Here is a 16,400-nt window from a genome sequence, read left to right on the forward strand (position 1 = left end):
TACTCCACCTCGAGACAAGTGTTAATATGAAATTTTAAGCGTACAATTTATTGCGTTTCTGATGAAGAGCTGGATCCCTCTAGAAATAGTAGAGGCTTTCATTTTGCATGCGTTTTAGGGGAAATCATTTTGAACAAAAACTTATCGATAAAGAGGACTGTTACGCTGAGAAAAAGCGATCCAATTTCTCAGACTGGGTTCCTTTGGTAAGCTCCGGTAAACTTAGTAAATCTACGGCAAATATTTACGATTTTAGCAACATTAACTCTAATAAAGATAGAATATAACTTCAAAGTAAAGTTATATTCTTTCTAAAAAATATCAAGTTCGTGTATGAAGCAAGAAGTGACAAAAGATATTTATTTTGAGAGTTCATCAAAATGAACAATCTAAGTGTAAATTTTGTGGAATTTCTTACCCTGCAAATAATGAAAAAAACCACTCCAGTTGTCATCATTCTCATTAGAATTTTACAGCACTTACTTTAGGGAATACTGTAAAACGAAAACATCAAAATATTAGTTTTTCGGGACTTCTTTGAATCGATCCCGAAAAATACCTCTCCTGAAAGCTACAATTTTATGGACAAGAAGACATGATTTTCTTGAAATACTTTTATTTTTTTCTCTAAATTAAGTTTTTTTTCCTTTTCTTGACCTCAATGTTTAATGTTGATCAGCATATTGGGGTATAGATCTTGACCTGAATAACAATACATTTAATACCACCACACCATAACACAACATCAAATGATGCTAGAAAAATTTCACGAAAAACTTTCAGCAAAACACAATCAAGCCCTTGAATACGACGTGCTCTATTGTCCAAAATGGGCAATGGGCAATACGAAGTCAAATATTCGCAATATGGCCGAGAGCACTTTAAATATGAGGTTATAAAAATTCCGCGCGCGGTGACTCCAGGCATTGTTCTCGAAAGACGTACGAGGAATTGAAATTGCATCACCTCACCGCACCCCGTGCTGCACGCATGTCCATTTGGAGATCCAAAGCCGGAGGAAGTAGTGAGCGCCGGCTCATCCGCACTCCACACATTTTACCTGCCTCGGTAGATTAAACCGTCCGTAATCCGCACATTACCCCTAACGCAACTTTCCTGACCGAGAGCGTCCAAAATTCGTATCTTGCTGTTATGCCAACGGCAACGGCAGTCTCTCGGAAATTTAAGAAGGTATATAGTAATATATGCCTGGTACCTATAGGCAGAAGACATCTTTACTTGCGAAAAAAAGTAGCTTGTTAGCTTTTTGGGGCATAAAAAAGAAATATCTGATCCAACCAAAAACTAATTTTAAATTTCACTTTCAAGTTTCAGTGAAGTTATAACCAGCAGAACAGCAATACCATAAAATCACAACTTACGCACTATGCCACACACCTATCACCTAGCATACATTGCACCTAGCATGCATTGCACCTAACATACATTCCACCTTACATGCGTTGTATATCGTAGGAATATCCCTCGTACAGCCACAACACTCGCTCGAAACAACCAGCTACTCGTCATTTGCGGAGAATAAACGTATGGATTAAAGGACCTTTTTCAATCCTTTTTGACGGTCATAAAATATGCGAAATGCGGAGGAACCATTGAGTGCCGTAGTGACACCGCCGCCTTCTGGGAAACACTGCATGGAGGATGATAAAAGGTTGGTTGATAGATGCGTACTCTGCTCCGCCCATCACGCGCGACTAACGCACGCGTCGGCGTTGTCCCAACCTGGCACGCGACAGATTGTTTTATGAATAGCGGTACGCTCGAGGAGGCACCGGAATGACATGCTAGTGATGGCGTCGCGCGACCAGCTCGACCAACAGAGGGTTTATTCTGTATTTCCGAGTGGAAACGCCACATTTAGAGAGCTGTATAGATCTTCAAACGGATCGCTCAAAGAGTCATTCATTGCTCGAGGCGACGACGATAACATGATGGAAATGAATTCTATTGATTGGGACGAGTTCCATCAATCAGATGAACCAATAAGTACATAAAAGAGAATTGTTCTCAGGACCATCAAAGGATTCGACCAGTGATTTTTGGGGTAGCTGTTGACATAGAGAACTAATTAGGTTCATTCTTTCCGCAATACGTAACCATCTCACGGCAGGGCAGGTTTTAATATATAATAGGGGAGAAACTCGAATAATAATGTATAATGGCATGAAAATAATGTTGTTACCATCATCTGCAAGTAATTCTCACTGTTATTTCCAATCTGGCAGACGTAAGATTAGATCCACCTATAATCTCCATCGTAGGGATGATAATTACATAAGAAAACTTTCATCAACGCTAAGCATTGGTGGAGGATGGAAGTTTGTCAATGTAATCATCATGACTGCGATGGAGTGTATAAATGCAAAATAATAGAAGACTCCCGTTGGGCAGCAATTGTGCCGCTGCCCTCACAAAGAAATCAGTTATGTGTGTATGAAATATAAGAGTACCATGAAGAGAACGTTTCAGTTTAGGCAGAGATTTAGCCCAAACGAGGGAAAAAGAGGATAGCGCGCGTGATCAATAGCACCGATATTAATGGGACGAAAAAGAACGTCAGTTGCACAATTTGTAAATGAGTGGACACTTCGGTACCTTGCATAAGTTCTGAAATTTCCGCAGAAAAGCATAAAACTTTCTCAATTTTGATTGCTCTGGAATGGATGATGGCCATTGAAACAGGCGTAATAAGCAGAGGAAAGTAAACAGGGCAAGCAAAAGCGTAGTCCAGGAAGGTCATGGACGACAGAGAAGAAAGTCAAAGGTCGAGAAGTCATGTCAAAGGAATGAAAGGTGACCCCCGAAGCAATACGTCAATATGTCAAAAGCAGACGAAATCCACGATGGTACGCGAGTGTGGAGGTATGGCAAAAAGATTGTCTGAGCCGTATTTGCAGCTGTTGCCATATGACTTAACCTGCCCTAAGCAGGAACTTTGGGGAATAAATGCTATCGTTGCAATTCAAAAGCGAGCACTTTTTCCCGGCACCTACTGCACAAGAGAGATATACATTCCTCAATATCTTTAAAAATAACTTCACACGGTGAATTAGCCCGAAGGTGAGGTCATATTAAATTTTATAATCGTGGAAAATTGCAAATACTTATTTCAATATGAAAAAATTCTACTCTATCACGCTTGAAATATAGGTTTATTTTTAGATCAATAGTCCAACGATCTCCAATATTGAATGAAGATATGTACATTTTTCATTAGATGCGTACGCTCGTCATGGCTTACAATATCTTCTGGTGGGAAATATGTACTTGTTTCAATTCTGTTCACCCTATTTCAGCATCCATCATATGTTTTTCCTTGTTTAAACAAAAATTAGTCCCTTATTCTAGAACCATTAGAACTGACCCTTACTACCTCCTACGTCCGATACCTCGGACAAACACTTTTCTCAATTCTTTTCTCATTCTCAGCTGTAATCTCTGGAATTCCCTGCCGTCATCTGTAAAAGATTCCTCTTTTCTATCAATTTTCAAAGAAAAGCGTTTTAATTATTACCTCAACAAGAACTTAAGTCGGTAAATTATATTTATTTTCATAGTGTGTTATCAAAAGTTCTCTAAAGTTTTTTTTCTGATTTTTCTCTTCCTCTTGTTCATTTCTGTACGTTCTCATTGTTAAATTGGGGTAATTTTTACTTCAGTCTATTTTGCTTTGCGTTTTGTTGTGAGAAGAAATGTGCCAGGTGTATATTTATTTTTGTTGTTCGAGCAGAAATTGTTATATGTGCTTGTATTTTATCTTATGGGGAAATCCAGAGCATTAATAAACATTCGTTAATTCACGTATAATGAATAAAAATGAATTTTAGTACGATCACATCATGTCGAAACAGCTATTTTCAACCAATGCCTGCTTACTTGCAATGAGATATACTATCAAATGTAGCGGATATAAAGCATTGCCAAGATGGTTGAAATGAGCATGTGGATTTTTTTTCGACCTAAGTGGCTCGCTTCAAGATGGAAAAAAGCCTTTAGCAACGTCCGTCAATACGCTTCTCACACCATCCAGCTACATTCATTGGTTTTGGCATCGTGAGTAACCATAGGGATCGACGTGAGGTAGGCATTTCCTCAACATGCATTGTGTTCTGCGCCAGACTCAGCTAACGTCTCACGTAGCCGAACGTGGTGGCGGCGGGCGCTTTTGTACCTTTGTCTCCTTGAGCCAGATAGGCAATGACAGAAAGGAGGAGGGGGTCAAGGATTTCCAAACGCCACTCCCCACAGAGCACTTATACGAAACTAAAGTAGCTGTTAAGTTTCAGTGCAAGGTGGGAGGCTAGTGGACCCAATACACTCGATTGATTGGTTTTATTCGTGATGCCTTTAAAGGATCTAAGGATTGTCAAAGGATTCATCCGGGATAAAAAATGTTGCACTTTTGTAAAAAATATATTTATGTGTACAATATTATTTTCTCGAACTAAAAAGATTATCTTTAATTACTCCTCAAATCCTCCCTAAAAACTTACGCTATAATCCTAAACTTTTCATTAAAGCCTTGATCAATATTTAAATTGAATTTGAAATTTTGTTCCTCAATATTACCTCAGATGTAAAATTGGAGGCTAGAGGACCCATCACACTCGATTGACTGGTTTCATTCATGTCGTATTTCTGCCTAAAAACTTGTGCTATAATCTTACACTTTTCGGCAGAGCAGACCGTAGAAAATATTTGCCCCAAATTTGAAAAATTTTCCTCCGTATTTTATCATAAGTAAAATTAATAAATTTTAGATAGAGGAAAATGTTGGCTAAGGTCTTCTCAACGTGCCCTGAAACTTCTTACGCTTTAAATGAGTGAGGTGTAACCTTATCATTTCATAGGTGATAATTTCTACTGTCAAATATGTATTAGTTTTCAAATCTGGTCTATCTGCTCATAAACTGGTATTTCATCCCTGGACAGTGCCTCCAAATTCTTTGCAAAAATAGTGAAACATAAATTGCTGCCCATCGCGACATGTCCACCAGAAGTATTCTCTCCTCCCTCTCCATCCCTAGTGTCACCACCCTTAGACTCACAGTCGACTTAAAACTTATTTAAAATATTCTAATCTCCAACATCAATACCCTGAATTGCTCACCTTTCTGAACTTCAAAGTTCTACTCCTTTCCACCCGCTCTCATCCTTAACTTCACATGCCTATTTCCGGACTTTCGATTACTCAACGTTATATTTTATTCTGACTTTTCTCTCTACTCAAGTTCCTCACCCCTCATATTGGTCCCTTTCTACTTACAATTATTTCGTTTAAAACAATCTGTAACCTTAATATTTTTATATAAATTGCCACGCGAAAAAATTCCCCTGGACCAGGTATCAAACCACGGATCTTTGGCTTTCCGGGCATCTGCTCACAAAAATACACAATCCAGGTTCCTGAATTCCCATGGCAATTATATCGAGGTTCATGGTACTGGATGGGTAATCAGGAACTTGGGTAGCGTAGTGGTCTGTATATTGACCCGGAAAGCCTAAAGTCCTTGGTTCCATTCCCGGTCCATGGGATTTTTTTCTCATGGTAATTTATGCAAAATATTCATCGCCGTTCACGCGGCAGGATAGAAATTTGCATGTCACCTTAATAGGTTTTCTTCCCAACTGTGCTTCCTGTACTTTGTAACTGTTCATATTATTGCTCGGTTATTTTTATTCATTAATTGCCAGCACATTTATTTAAAAGTATGTTCTGTTACATAGCCACTTTAAAGTGGCACCTTTTTACATGTGGTAATAATTATTTTTTTAATTGAGAAGGAACTTGGGATAAAGTTGATGGAGGGATCAAATATTCTTAAACATACAAACGTTGAAAACGGTGGAACGCCATCAAAAGCGAACCCCGCCAGAGAGAATAATTTTCAGCCAGACGACCACTCACCATGGGAGATGACCCCTTCTTCGAGCAGTGCCTGCCACATGGCGGCCGCCTGTTGCCGCGACACGACCATCGGACACACGCACTGCTGCTGCATGTTCTGTTGGTTCTGCTGGTGCTGCTGGGCGTGGGCCGAGTGGCGTCGATTGTGGTGGTGCGGCTGGTGGTGCTGGTGGTGGTGGTTGGTGGTGCGCTTGCCCACGCCGGGCCCGCCCGCCAGCTCCAGCAGCCAGTCCACCAGGTCGGAGCCCGATGCGCAGCGCCGGTGCACCGCCCGCGGAGGGTGGGCCCCCCCGCCGGATATGGGGCCGCTCGTCGACGTGGAAGCCCGCCTATCCCGCAGCAGGCCAGAGGAGCGGGCCAGTAGGAGAGTGCGGAGGACCCATCCTGCGCGTGCCACTTGACCTGATGGGGACTGCAATCGAATAAAACATATCGAGAACATTCATTAGCGTCTCCTTGAGGCTTTCGCAGAGCTGGATTGCAGTTCTCTCCATGGATTTCGGGTTCGCTGCGACGACGTTATTTCCAAGATGAAGTTTTGTGACCTATGCTCGCCACATCTTCAGATCAGGTCTGAAACTCTGACAGACCGCTAAGACCTGATCTGAATATTTAATTTAATTTATTTTATTTTATTCTCAAACCATCGAATACAGCTCATATTGGCAATTTTAAATCGGGGTATTCAACAAATTTAACAAGTAAACGTACACGAACAACCACGCCCTGGACCGGTGAAACCTACCCAGGCGGGACTCGAACCCGCGACCTCTTGTTTGACAGGCGAGGACGTAACCCCGCCGCCACCGAGGCCGGCGAGGCCAACTTATATTGCCAGCTTAGGCCGCGAAATGTCATCTTGGAAACAACTTCGACGCAGCTAACCCGAAAACTACGGAGAGATCTGCAGCCCATTAGTACATAAGTGTAAGTAACAGGGGAAAAATGCACGTTGGAACCAAATGCCCAAGAAAACATTCAAGAGATAAATAAGACCAAGGACCGTATTCCAGAACCAGACTCGATCATGAGTCCGCATTCTACCTCGGTGGTTCGTATATGAGACTCAATTTGAGTTTGAGTTCGTATTTTAGAAACTAACTCAACTTACTTGGGCTAGATTAGCTAAGGTAAAATCTGCAATATAATGCATTCACCTAAACTTTCTCATTCATGCTCTCTAGATCATAAAAAAATAGCATTCCTGGAGTACAAGATTATTTATGTTATATATTACAGTATTCCTGTACAATCGAAAACAACACCATTGCCATTTTACATCAGGGTTTTTTAACTTAACAATTAAATGTACACGACAAACCATGCTCTGGATATAGGTAACCTACTCAGGCGTGACTGGAACCCGCGATCTCTGTTCCGACGCGTCCCAGGCGAAATCGAGCACTGGCTACTGTCGTAGATAAGAGTTAGGAAATGAGAAATTGTGTTCAGCGAAATTTTTGTTAAGATATTGAACCCACTTAAAGGGGCCAATACCTTGGCACAAGCACAGCGTCGCTGTAATAGTCACGATATCCAATTCTGCCAACTAACCTCGGCCATAGAGCATTCGAACTAGTTCCTAGGAAAAATGTATTTATGACCACTACGAGATATCGTTCATTTTTTTCGTTGGAACTGAGGAAAAATAGACCAAAAACTAACATTTTCCCAAGTTTTACAGTATTATTTAATGTAAGTTTATCCAAAAAAAATAGAGATGCATCGTAATAGCTGCAAACGTAGATGTTTCATCGTCGAATGTAAAGAGCATAGACTATTTCATTCATGAATAAAAGGCTACATTATTTAAAATGCTTGGGGATATTTAGAAACACCTAACTCATGCTCGTACGGCGTTATCGACAGAAACTCATTGTATGAAATATAATGCTCTTTTTGCACATTCAATTTACCGTTGGAGTAGGGTGATCATTCCAAATAGCGATCCAATCGCAGCTATTACTTTTCCAGCGTTACGCTTCCCATCGAGGAGTTTTTTCCCACACACCTGTTCCTCGTTTCTCCTTCCGCATTGTTTAAATTTCTCGTACGTATTTCGAAATTGCTCGCAGACGTTTTCATAGAATTGTGGACGGAGAGGAAGAGGAACGACGAAGTGTTGGGCATGGTGGGTGAGGAGAGAGACAGCTTCTAGGTGAGATACGAAGACAGACGGTATGGTTACTTAGTGGGGAGATAATGTTGAAAACAGTGTTAGAGGGTAGAATGTTGGGTAAACGAGGGAGAGGAAGGAAGAGAATAGGATTGTTAGATGGAATGAAAGGGAGTGGACCTTATTGTGATTTGAATTGGGAAGAATACGAAGGAAGGGGATGCTGCCATAATGCTTTGTAACTACTCCATGGAAACCTATCTTAATCTGTAGAATACTTTAATAATAACCCTTAACCGGTGACGTGCGGTCTGAAAGACCGCTACGTTTCTAAAATTATGAATATTTTCAAAATTAATACTTCAAAATATCTATAATTCTCGTTAGCTTCATATTTTTGCATAACAAGGATATCCCACTCTTAAAAATTAATGTTCCTTTTATTTAATTTTGTAAATTTGAATTTCAATTCGATTAGCGGTCTGTGAGACCGTACGTCACTAGCATAAGAAAGCATCAAGAAAGGAATAAGCTGGAAAAATTTCATAGCTACTTACTACTTAGCCTTCCAACTTTAACATTAAAGGCTTTTTTTTTAATCTGGCGACATATTGATGCATAAATAGAATAATTATAACTCAAGTGTTTTGGGCATCAGTTTTTTGAGGCTGCTTCAAATCACAATTTTTAATGACAAATTGGTTCGTATTGGGAGTGTAAAAATTTTAATATAAGTTTAAGAATGGTTAAGCATTCAAACAAAAATTAAACAAAACAATAACAATGGCGCTGCAACATTTTATGAATTTTTGATTTATTGAGGTCTCCAAGACCGCACGTCACTGGTAGTGTAACAAATATTTCACGTCACTGGATCAGGGGTGCCGACTTACAAAAAATATTGGGGGGGCCCAAACCGGGGATCTTGCCCCAAAAATTGCCCGAATCTTGCCCGAGGGGGCTCGCGCCCCCTCAGGCCCCATGGAGTCGGCGCCACTGTAAGTGATAATGATCGTTAAATCCCAAAATATGCGTTAGTACATTTTTCATGTCATATTTATTTTATATATATTTAGTATTTCTTACGGCAGCCTTAAAAAAATGGAGAATCAATCGCTGCTATAGCGTCACGCTTTTTACCGAGGTAAGGCTTTTTGCTCTTTAGCATTGACACGACTCTTGAATATCAGTCGAACCCTAGCCGCAACTCACGTGGGAAATCGAGCACATGGGTGGATGGGTGCCCCCGGGATATACGACACACTCTCCTCGCCCTATCTCAGCCACGCACCCCCTGCACGAACTAATTGGATTCAAGGCGAAGGAGGAAGTGAAAAAGAAAAGGATATCATCTCCTCCTCTAAGGCCTCTCCCAGATTGTCGTCAGCCGGGAGACCTCTTGGCCGCCACCACGCCACCGTGGGGGAAAGAGACCGCAGCTGGGGTTAGGGGAGACTCTTCAAAGTGTGAGGTAAGCGCTCCAAGGGTTTCGTGGGGGGTTGGTGACGAAACCACGCGATGGAATTGAGGCTATTACCGACAAGACGAATTTGGGGCCAGTGCCTTCCCCTTCGGGAAGAAGGAAGGAGGAAGGGGAAGAGAAGATGTTCTGACGTCGGTACAAGGTTGTGGTCGGGAGAGAGGATTTTCGACTGAGATATTGTCGCCAACCACCTTTCAATAAAAAAAACCCATACTGATGCCCACAAATATTTACATCATTTTCCATGAAAATATTTCCAAATAAATGATTGAGTTTTCCTCCTTTCTTTCTTCCACTATGTTTAACCCATTTCCGTCCATGAAACTTTCTGTTTGCATTTGTAGGGATATTCAGAGAAGTATTTTGGCTCATATAAAATTAAAAGTATCAAATTAAAATGAAAGAAGTCAGTCTAAATAAATGAACACCATATTCTTAACAAAAATCTTATAAAATGCACATACTGTGTATCAGGCTAGTAAGCTATAATCGGGTCATCAGAGATTATCGTTGAAGTTAAAGCGTGTTGAAGAAAGAATAAATTTTATGGAAGATTAAATATTTACTATCGTTTTAGTAAATGAATATGGGCTGCGAGGACACCCAGTTTAACACAAAACGACTATATAGCATGGAAACTTATACGCAACAATTACGCAGGAAAAGAAATGAATTAATCCTAACTAATTTTTAGCATCATAATTCAAATCTTAATAATTAATAATTCAATAGTAAGTTAGTTAACGGGTAGGCTTCATATGCCGATAACTAACGTATTAGACATTTAATAGACGGCACGCTGCTATGGAAAATACGTCCAATAACTCTCCCTCGAGGTTATTAGCAACTAATCAGGCCAAGTAACCACATATGCGACGATTCCACGCAGGCGAAGTGTACGCGGCGCGAGAAAAATGATCTGCAACGCAGTGGCAATGCAGTGGCCTCAATAATTTTCTCCAGTTTCACGCATCCAAGATCTGAGACAATGCTGCTTCGAGGGATATCTTTTCTGGCGTATTTGCGCCGCTGCCACTTATCCAACGTACCTATCAGGGTTCCATCATAACATTACGTAAGATTGCTACCCGACGCCTTCACGCCACGCTATAGCAAATATGAATAGATATATCTGAAATGAATGTTTTGGAGTTGGAAACTATCATATGATCTGGATTGTTGTGTTGGATTAGACTTTTTTTTTACCTCCTTATAAAACATGTTGGGCAAGAGAAAAACTGCTAAAGAGCACCGATAGCAGTTGATCAGTTTCACTTAGTGTTGGCACTGCCGACAGAATTCATGACTCTTTATGAGCTAAATTTTTCAACGCATCATTTAAGATACTGCGTTGTACGAGAATTAAAATGACAGGAATTTTCAGAAATGCATTCATACCACGTTATTAAAAATTTTTGGACCCACCACTTTTGTCTCAGCGCCCTTTTTTTTTCTTTTTTCCTCGCCTCACCATTTAGAATATCTGTGGAAGCACTAAAAGAAGATGTTTCGGAGGAAAGTTTACCTAGCTAACCTACAGCATCTTGGGATATAATCAAGACAATCGTCGAGGGATAAGTAGATGGCAAGAACGGAAAAGGAAAACCTCGAAAAGAATATAAGTAACCGGTTAAGAAGAAAAGAGAATAAATACGAAGGTGCCAGAAAATTAGCTGATAGGAGAATTGAGTGGAGAGCTGCGTCAAACCAATCTTAGGATTGTTGACTGCTATGAAACTACCTCCGCTACCCACAGGCGGCAATCTGGAATGAAAACACGTACTTACACCAGCCAATTGAGTAATTCGCCAAAAGTTCAAGTAATTACCCGCGAAGGTGAACGAAAGCGAACATGAGATAATCCCACTTTTTATTTCCAACCAATTTGCGACTGAGTTATCGTAGAGGTGGCGGACAAGGGGGTGCGATGCACGGTAAAGTACGTTGAAGAGTCGCCGATTCTTCCTTGGAGGGTCCACCCCCTCCTCCCCTCCTTATCCAACGACTACTTAACTACCCCCATCTCTAACCGACCAATTTCCCGGCTAACCCGTCCATTGTAATTTTCCCTAAAAGCTCTCGAGGACCAGGACGCCGTTTTCCCCGATCCTTCCTTTTCGCACCAACACGGTGTGGGACTTCCTAAAGCATTTTGAGGATCGAATTACCAGGCGTTGCGGCGATTAAAGTTTAAAACAGTTCCGCCTCCGTTAAGGGGGAGAGAGCGGAGACGGCAATCAACCAGGAAACCGACCCGATGAGTGCTCGAGCATTTTCTCCAAAAGTTGACCTATATTTTAGCGCCCATAGTTGATGCCATTAAAACGGTGGGGTGTTGGAGCCAAAACGAGGAGGGGTGACATGGTCGTGTTTTATAGTTTCAGTGATGCATTGGGTTATTGCAGCACTTGTAAAAAGTCACATCGAGTAAAAATTAATGGCTATAAAAATTAAATTTACACAAGAGGAAGCTATATTCCCCGAGACAAACACTAACCTAAAAATGCTGAGGCATGCAAGGAGTTACAAGATTTAAAAAAGGATTGCATCGATTAATTTTTACGTTTTATCAGACATTAATTGGGAAAAATGAAGCGTAGCAATACATATAAAATTGGTTGTTTTAGGTGAGATAGGGTGGTACTGTTCCATCATGAATACTTATACTCTATATTTATTTAAATCTTAGATGCATGAGCGATTAATGTAAATTTTAGATCAATACGGAAAAAAAATCTATTAATTGGATTATCAACCATAAAAACTACACGACCCACGCATTAGAAACGAAAAGTAAGAACATAAACGAGTCAGGAATCAAACATGGGTTATATGATCGTAGTTGTAACCAGCCTAACAATAATTGCGGATTGAAGGCTGTAGAGCGTAATTAAATCACACTCCTCTTTTTATTTACTTTTTTACGAGCATAATGTCGTTATGACGTGATAAGGGAAAATGTTGCGGTTTCCACGTGAGGTATATGAAGAGTAAGCCAGTAATGATGCCGCAGTTACAAAATTATTATCATTAATGTGGGAGTTTGTGTTTTATTGCATGTTTACCGTTTCAAAAAAGGAAGAATACAAAATCCAAAATGTTGTAGTTTTGATACTCTAGGCGCCACTCAGGGGCGACACATAAAACCGCATATAAAATTCATTCAGCTGGATATCCATCGTTGAGGTCATGAATGAAAACTACTATATTCGGAATGACTAATATTCTGGTAAAATGCAATGCACCCCATATATTTTTTACGGATGCTTAAGTATTTTATTCGGATTAAAAATTAACCCACTATACAGGTCTTTGAAGCATTATTTCCCCTCAAGATCACTTGAAAAAGAGAGCATTTGAACCAAAATTTGCCAATTGTGCTCCTGAATGCGTAGAATAACCATGAAAACATCAATCGCTACGTTAGCGATCTTTACCTGCAGAACACCAGTTTTAGCTTAAATACGGCATATGTAAAAATGTATTTCAAAATTCATGGAGGCTAAGTGAGACCTAAAGGAGTAAGGTAATTCCATTTACTTTAAAGAGCCAATGAAATTCATGGACAAGCAATTCAGAAGGTAGGTGATACGGGAGACAATTTAAAGCATTTAATGTCCATGAACATGGGGTCGCAACTTCTTAATTACCGAATAACAGCAACGCAAACATTTTTTGGGTGTACTTTGCAGTTACCATGGAAACGGTTCTTCTAGTGTATCCAGCCTTTTCGACGTTTTATTTAATTCTCTGAATTTTTAATGACATTAAATACAATTAAGTTTGGACGAAAATGCGCGATTATAACAGTCGGAAACAAGTAACATTTGAGCTTAATTAAACGAGAGTTTTGAACGAGTATCAGCAATAAGATTGCGCATCATCACCCATTTTGAGATAAAAGCTATAAATTGTTGTAATAATGATAATTGATAACAAATAACTAGTGATTGTATTGAGAGTTAATTCAACTTCTGCGTTTTTTTATCTGGTTTGACAACCGCTTGCCATTTCAAAATTCACCATTAGTTCGATGCTGGGAAGCACAGAAGTAAATTCATGCATAGTGCTCGAACGCATCTTGGCATCACGGTTTTATATATTTCATAATTATCGCACTCATACGAATGAATCGCCATGGTAACAGGATTTTTATAAGGCCTATTCGACATGGGTATCTCGATACCCTGATTCGGGCCATCTTATTTTGCAGGATGATCGTCTTTAAGCCCACTCTATCCAATACACCTACCCGATCCCCTTATAACGCTAGTTACCAATATTAGGTAAATCTGAGTAAAATTTCCATGGCCACTGCCATGTGTCAAGGGGAGATGAGAAGTGGGGTCAGGGTGCATGTCTGCATATCCGAAGCCGCGCGTGCCATCCGGGCATGATACTAACACCTCCGCACCGCGACGGTGTCATCAGCGATGCAACCGCGTGTCATTAGGCGTCGCCCGGTCACGCGCCTCGGGGAACACGCTCATAAATTACACATTATGGAACGGTTCGAGGGAGACGAATAAGGACCGCTACTGGCTCACGCCACCTCGCATTTTCCGTTGTCCTAAAGATGGCTTGCGGACACGGTCCTTTCCGGCAGAGTAAAGTCTTGTATACGACGACTGACTATGACGGAACCATTTAGCTAAAACTTGAGCAGATTGCATACTCGTGTCATCATCACTGGTCAACAATCCCGAAATTGGCTTTATGCAGCTTTCCAATCAGTTCTCTTATCAGCTTATCTTTTCACACCTAGGTATTTCTTCTATGTCACATCCTTATTTACCCGTACCACATATTTCAATCGGGGTTTCCCTTTTCCGTTCTTGCCGTTTACTCGTCCACACACGATTATCTTTATAAGACCATCAAGTCTCAAGATATGGCTTATGAGGTTGTACCGTGTTCTCATCAAGGTTTTCATGAGGCTTCTCTCCTCTCCTACTCTTCTCAGGACTTTCTCATTACATACTTGGTCGATCAATTCGATCCTCATCATTTTTCTGTAGCACCAAATTTCGAAGGATTTTACACTTGGTTTTTCAGCGTACGTCACTGTCTATGTCTCACTTCCGTAGAGAAGTCTACTTCAATTTAAGTTCTGAACCTGCTCGTTTACAACTACTTAAATCGACGTAACTCAATGCGGTTAATTCTTGAGCTGATAAAATTAGAAATCTCTATAAATTCGAGGCAATAACAGAAATGATAGCAAAGTCTATCGTCAGTAACGTAAACAAAATAAATCAAAGTCGATTTTATGGTTGGTGGGCAATCTAAGCTGTGATAGGAAGAGTACTTATTTCACTTATCGGTATCGATCATAATGCGCCAAGGTAGGAGGTGAACGGGGCTAAACGCCTTAATAACATCAATTTAACTCGGCGTATCTATAAAGTTAAAATCTGACAAGAGAACCTGCTGATTCACAGTAATTTAAATCGACGTTACGCGACATTCCATTTGTCAGTACCTGAGAAATCAGACAGTAAAAACAATGATTGAGATAAAATCGGAATATAAAGACATACCCAAACACATGGTCTCAAAGTTATGCATTTAGGTATTGTCTACTCTCAGGTGAAGGTCATCGATAAGTTTTGTCAGCAGGCGATTAAGTAATTAACATTAATTGGAAGCTAGGACGAGGTGGGGGGGCTCTTGATAGTAATCAAGAGACTTTGTGACTTCCACAGTTTATTTAACTTAGAGCATTCCTGTACTTGAATTTGGCTTGGCAGCTAATACCGGTCGTTCTTAGACAAATAAACTTAGGTAGTCATAAACTCTCTTGTTTTCTATTAATGATTTCAATGTCTATCGACAACCATTGGCACTTTCACAAGTCCATCAAATCGATTAAAAATTTGATGCGCACTTAAGATGTGATCATTGGAATAGTTCATCTATTGGTCTCGGTAAAAGTGGCCAAGTTACGCCAAATAAAATTATTGTTAACGGAGCTTTACAATCATGCAAACAAGGAGGATAGTGAAAGCTATGGATGGCTCTATGGGTCCAGGTCTTGCGGCCTAGACCGAAAAAGAAAGTCCTCCAACTCACGTGATCACTCCCTGAACTCCCCACGACTGAAATTTTTTTCATAGAATACATCGAATCGTTAAATTTATATTAGAATTTAAATACAAAATATATCCGATCACGAATAACGCAAAATAAATCTTCAGGCGAGAAGCTTCAAAATTACAAGTATTTCACTGAAAATAGGGTATTTGAATAAAAAGAGACTAATTTCTGTTATGGAATTTAAAATATTTTCGAAATAAGTATGAATTTTAACTTCACTCTGAATTTTTGAAGAAAAATTAAGTTCCACCGTAATGTTAAAAAAAACTACGGAAAGAAGGTATTCATAAGTTTGGATACAAAGTGAATGTAGACATTTTTGTATGGTGTAGGATCCTACAAAGCCTCGGAGAAAAAAAATTTCCCAAAGGATGTTTCACAATGAATACTGAGGAATTAGCCGCAAATATTTCGAGTAGATTCACCCTATGCGGTCTCAGAACACTCGTGAATAATCACACGTGTGTCCCTAGCGAATGGATTGGAACTACGGCTACGAGGTCCCCATAAATTCTCCGTTTTGACGGCATTTTTCCAACCCAGGCACCCGAGTTCGCGCGTGCTATTCCCGACGAGTTTCCCAGCTGACCCCATAAATCCTAGGTTTCGTCGCAAATTTTCCCTCCCAGCCCATGAGAGAGGTCTCTCTCGCGCTGTCTCCTTCCGCGCGTGTTTCAAGGCATCATTTCACTAGTAGGTACTCTGAATGCTGTGATTGATTAGATTTCCTTGGAATCCATTTGATAAAACCATAAGAAGTTGTCGGCCAGGAAAAC

At 40.3% G+C, this 16,400-nt stretch overlaps 1 protein-coding gene across 2 annotated transcripts in view; it reads right to left on the bottom strand.

Moving 5' to 3' along the window:
• Positions 1 to 16,400, bottom strand: part of LOC124159017 (rap guanine nucleotide exchange factor 4) — a 444,712-nt gene that overhangs the window by 33,444 nt on the left and 394,868 nt on the right. For both annotated transcript variants that reach the window (XM_046534502.1, XM_046534501.1), the window contains one exon: positions 5,930 to 6,341. In XM_046534502.1, the coding sequence (XP_046390458.1) occupies positions 5,930 to 6,341 (412 nt within the window). The remainder of the gene's footprint in view (positions 1 to 5,929; positions 6,342 to 16,400) is intronic.

This window comes from Ischnura elegans, chromosome 5, assembly GCF_921293095.1.
Source record: "Ischnura elegans chromosome 5, ioIscEleg1.1, whole genome shotgun sequence".
NCBI lineage: Eukaryota > Metazoa > Arthropoda > Insecta > Odonata > Coenagrionidae > Ischnura > Ischnura elegans.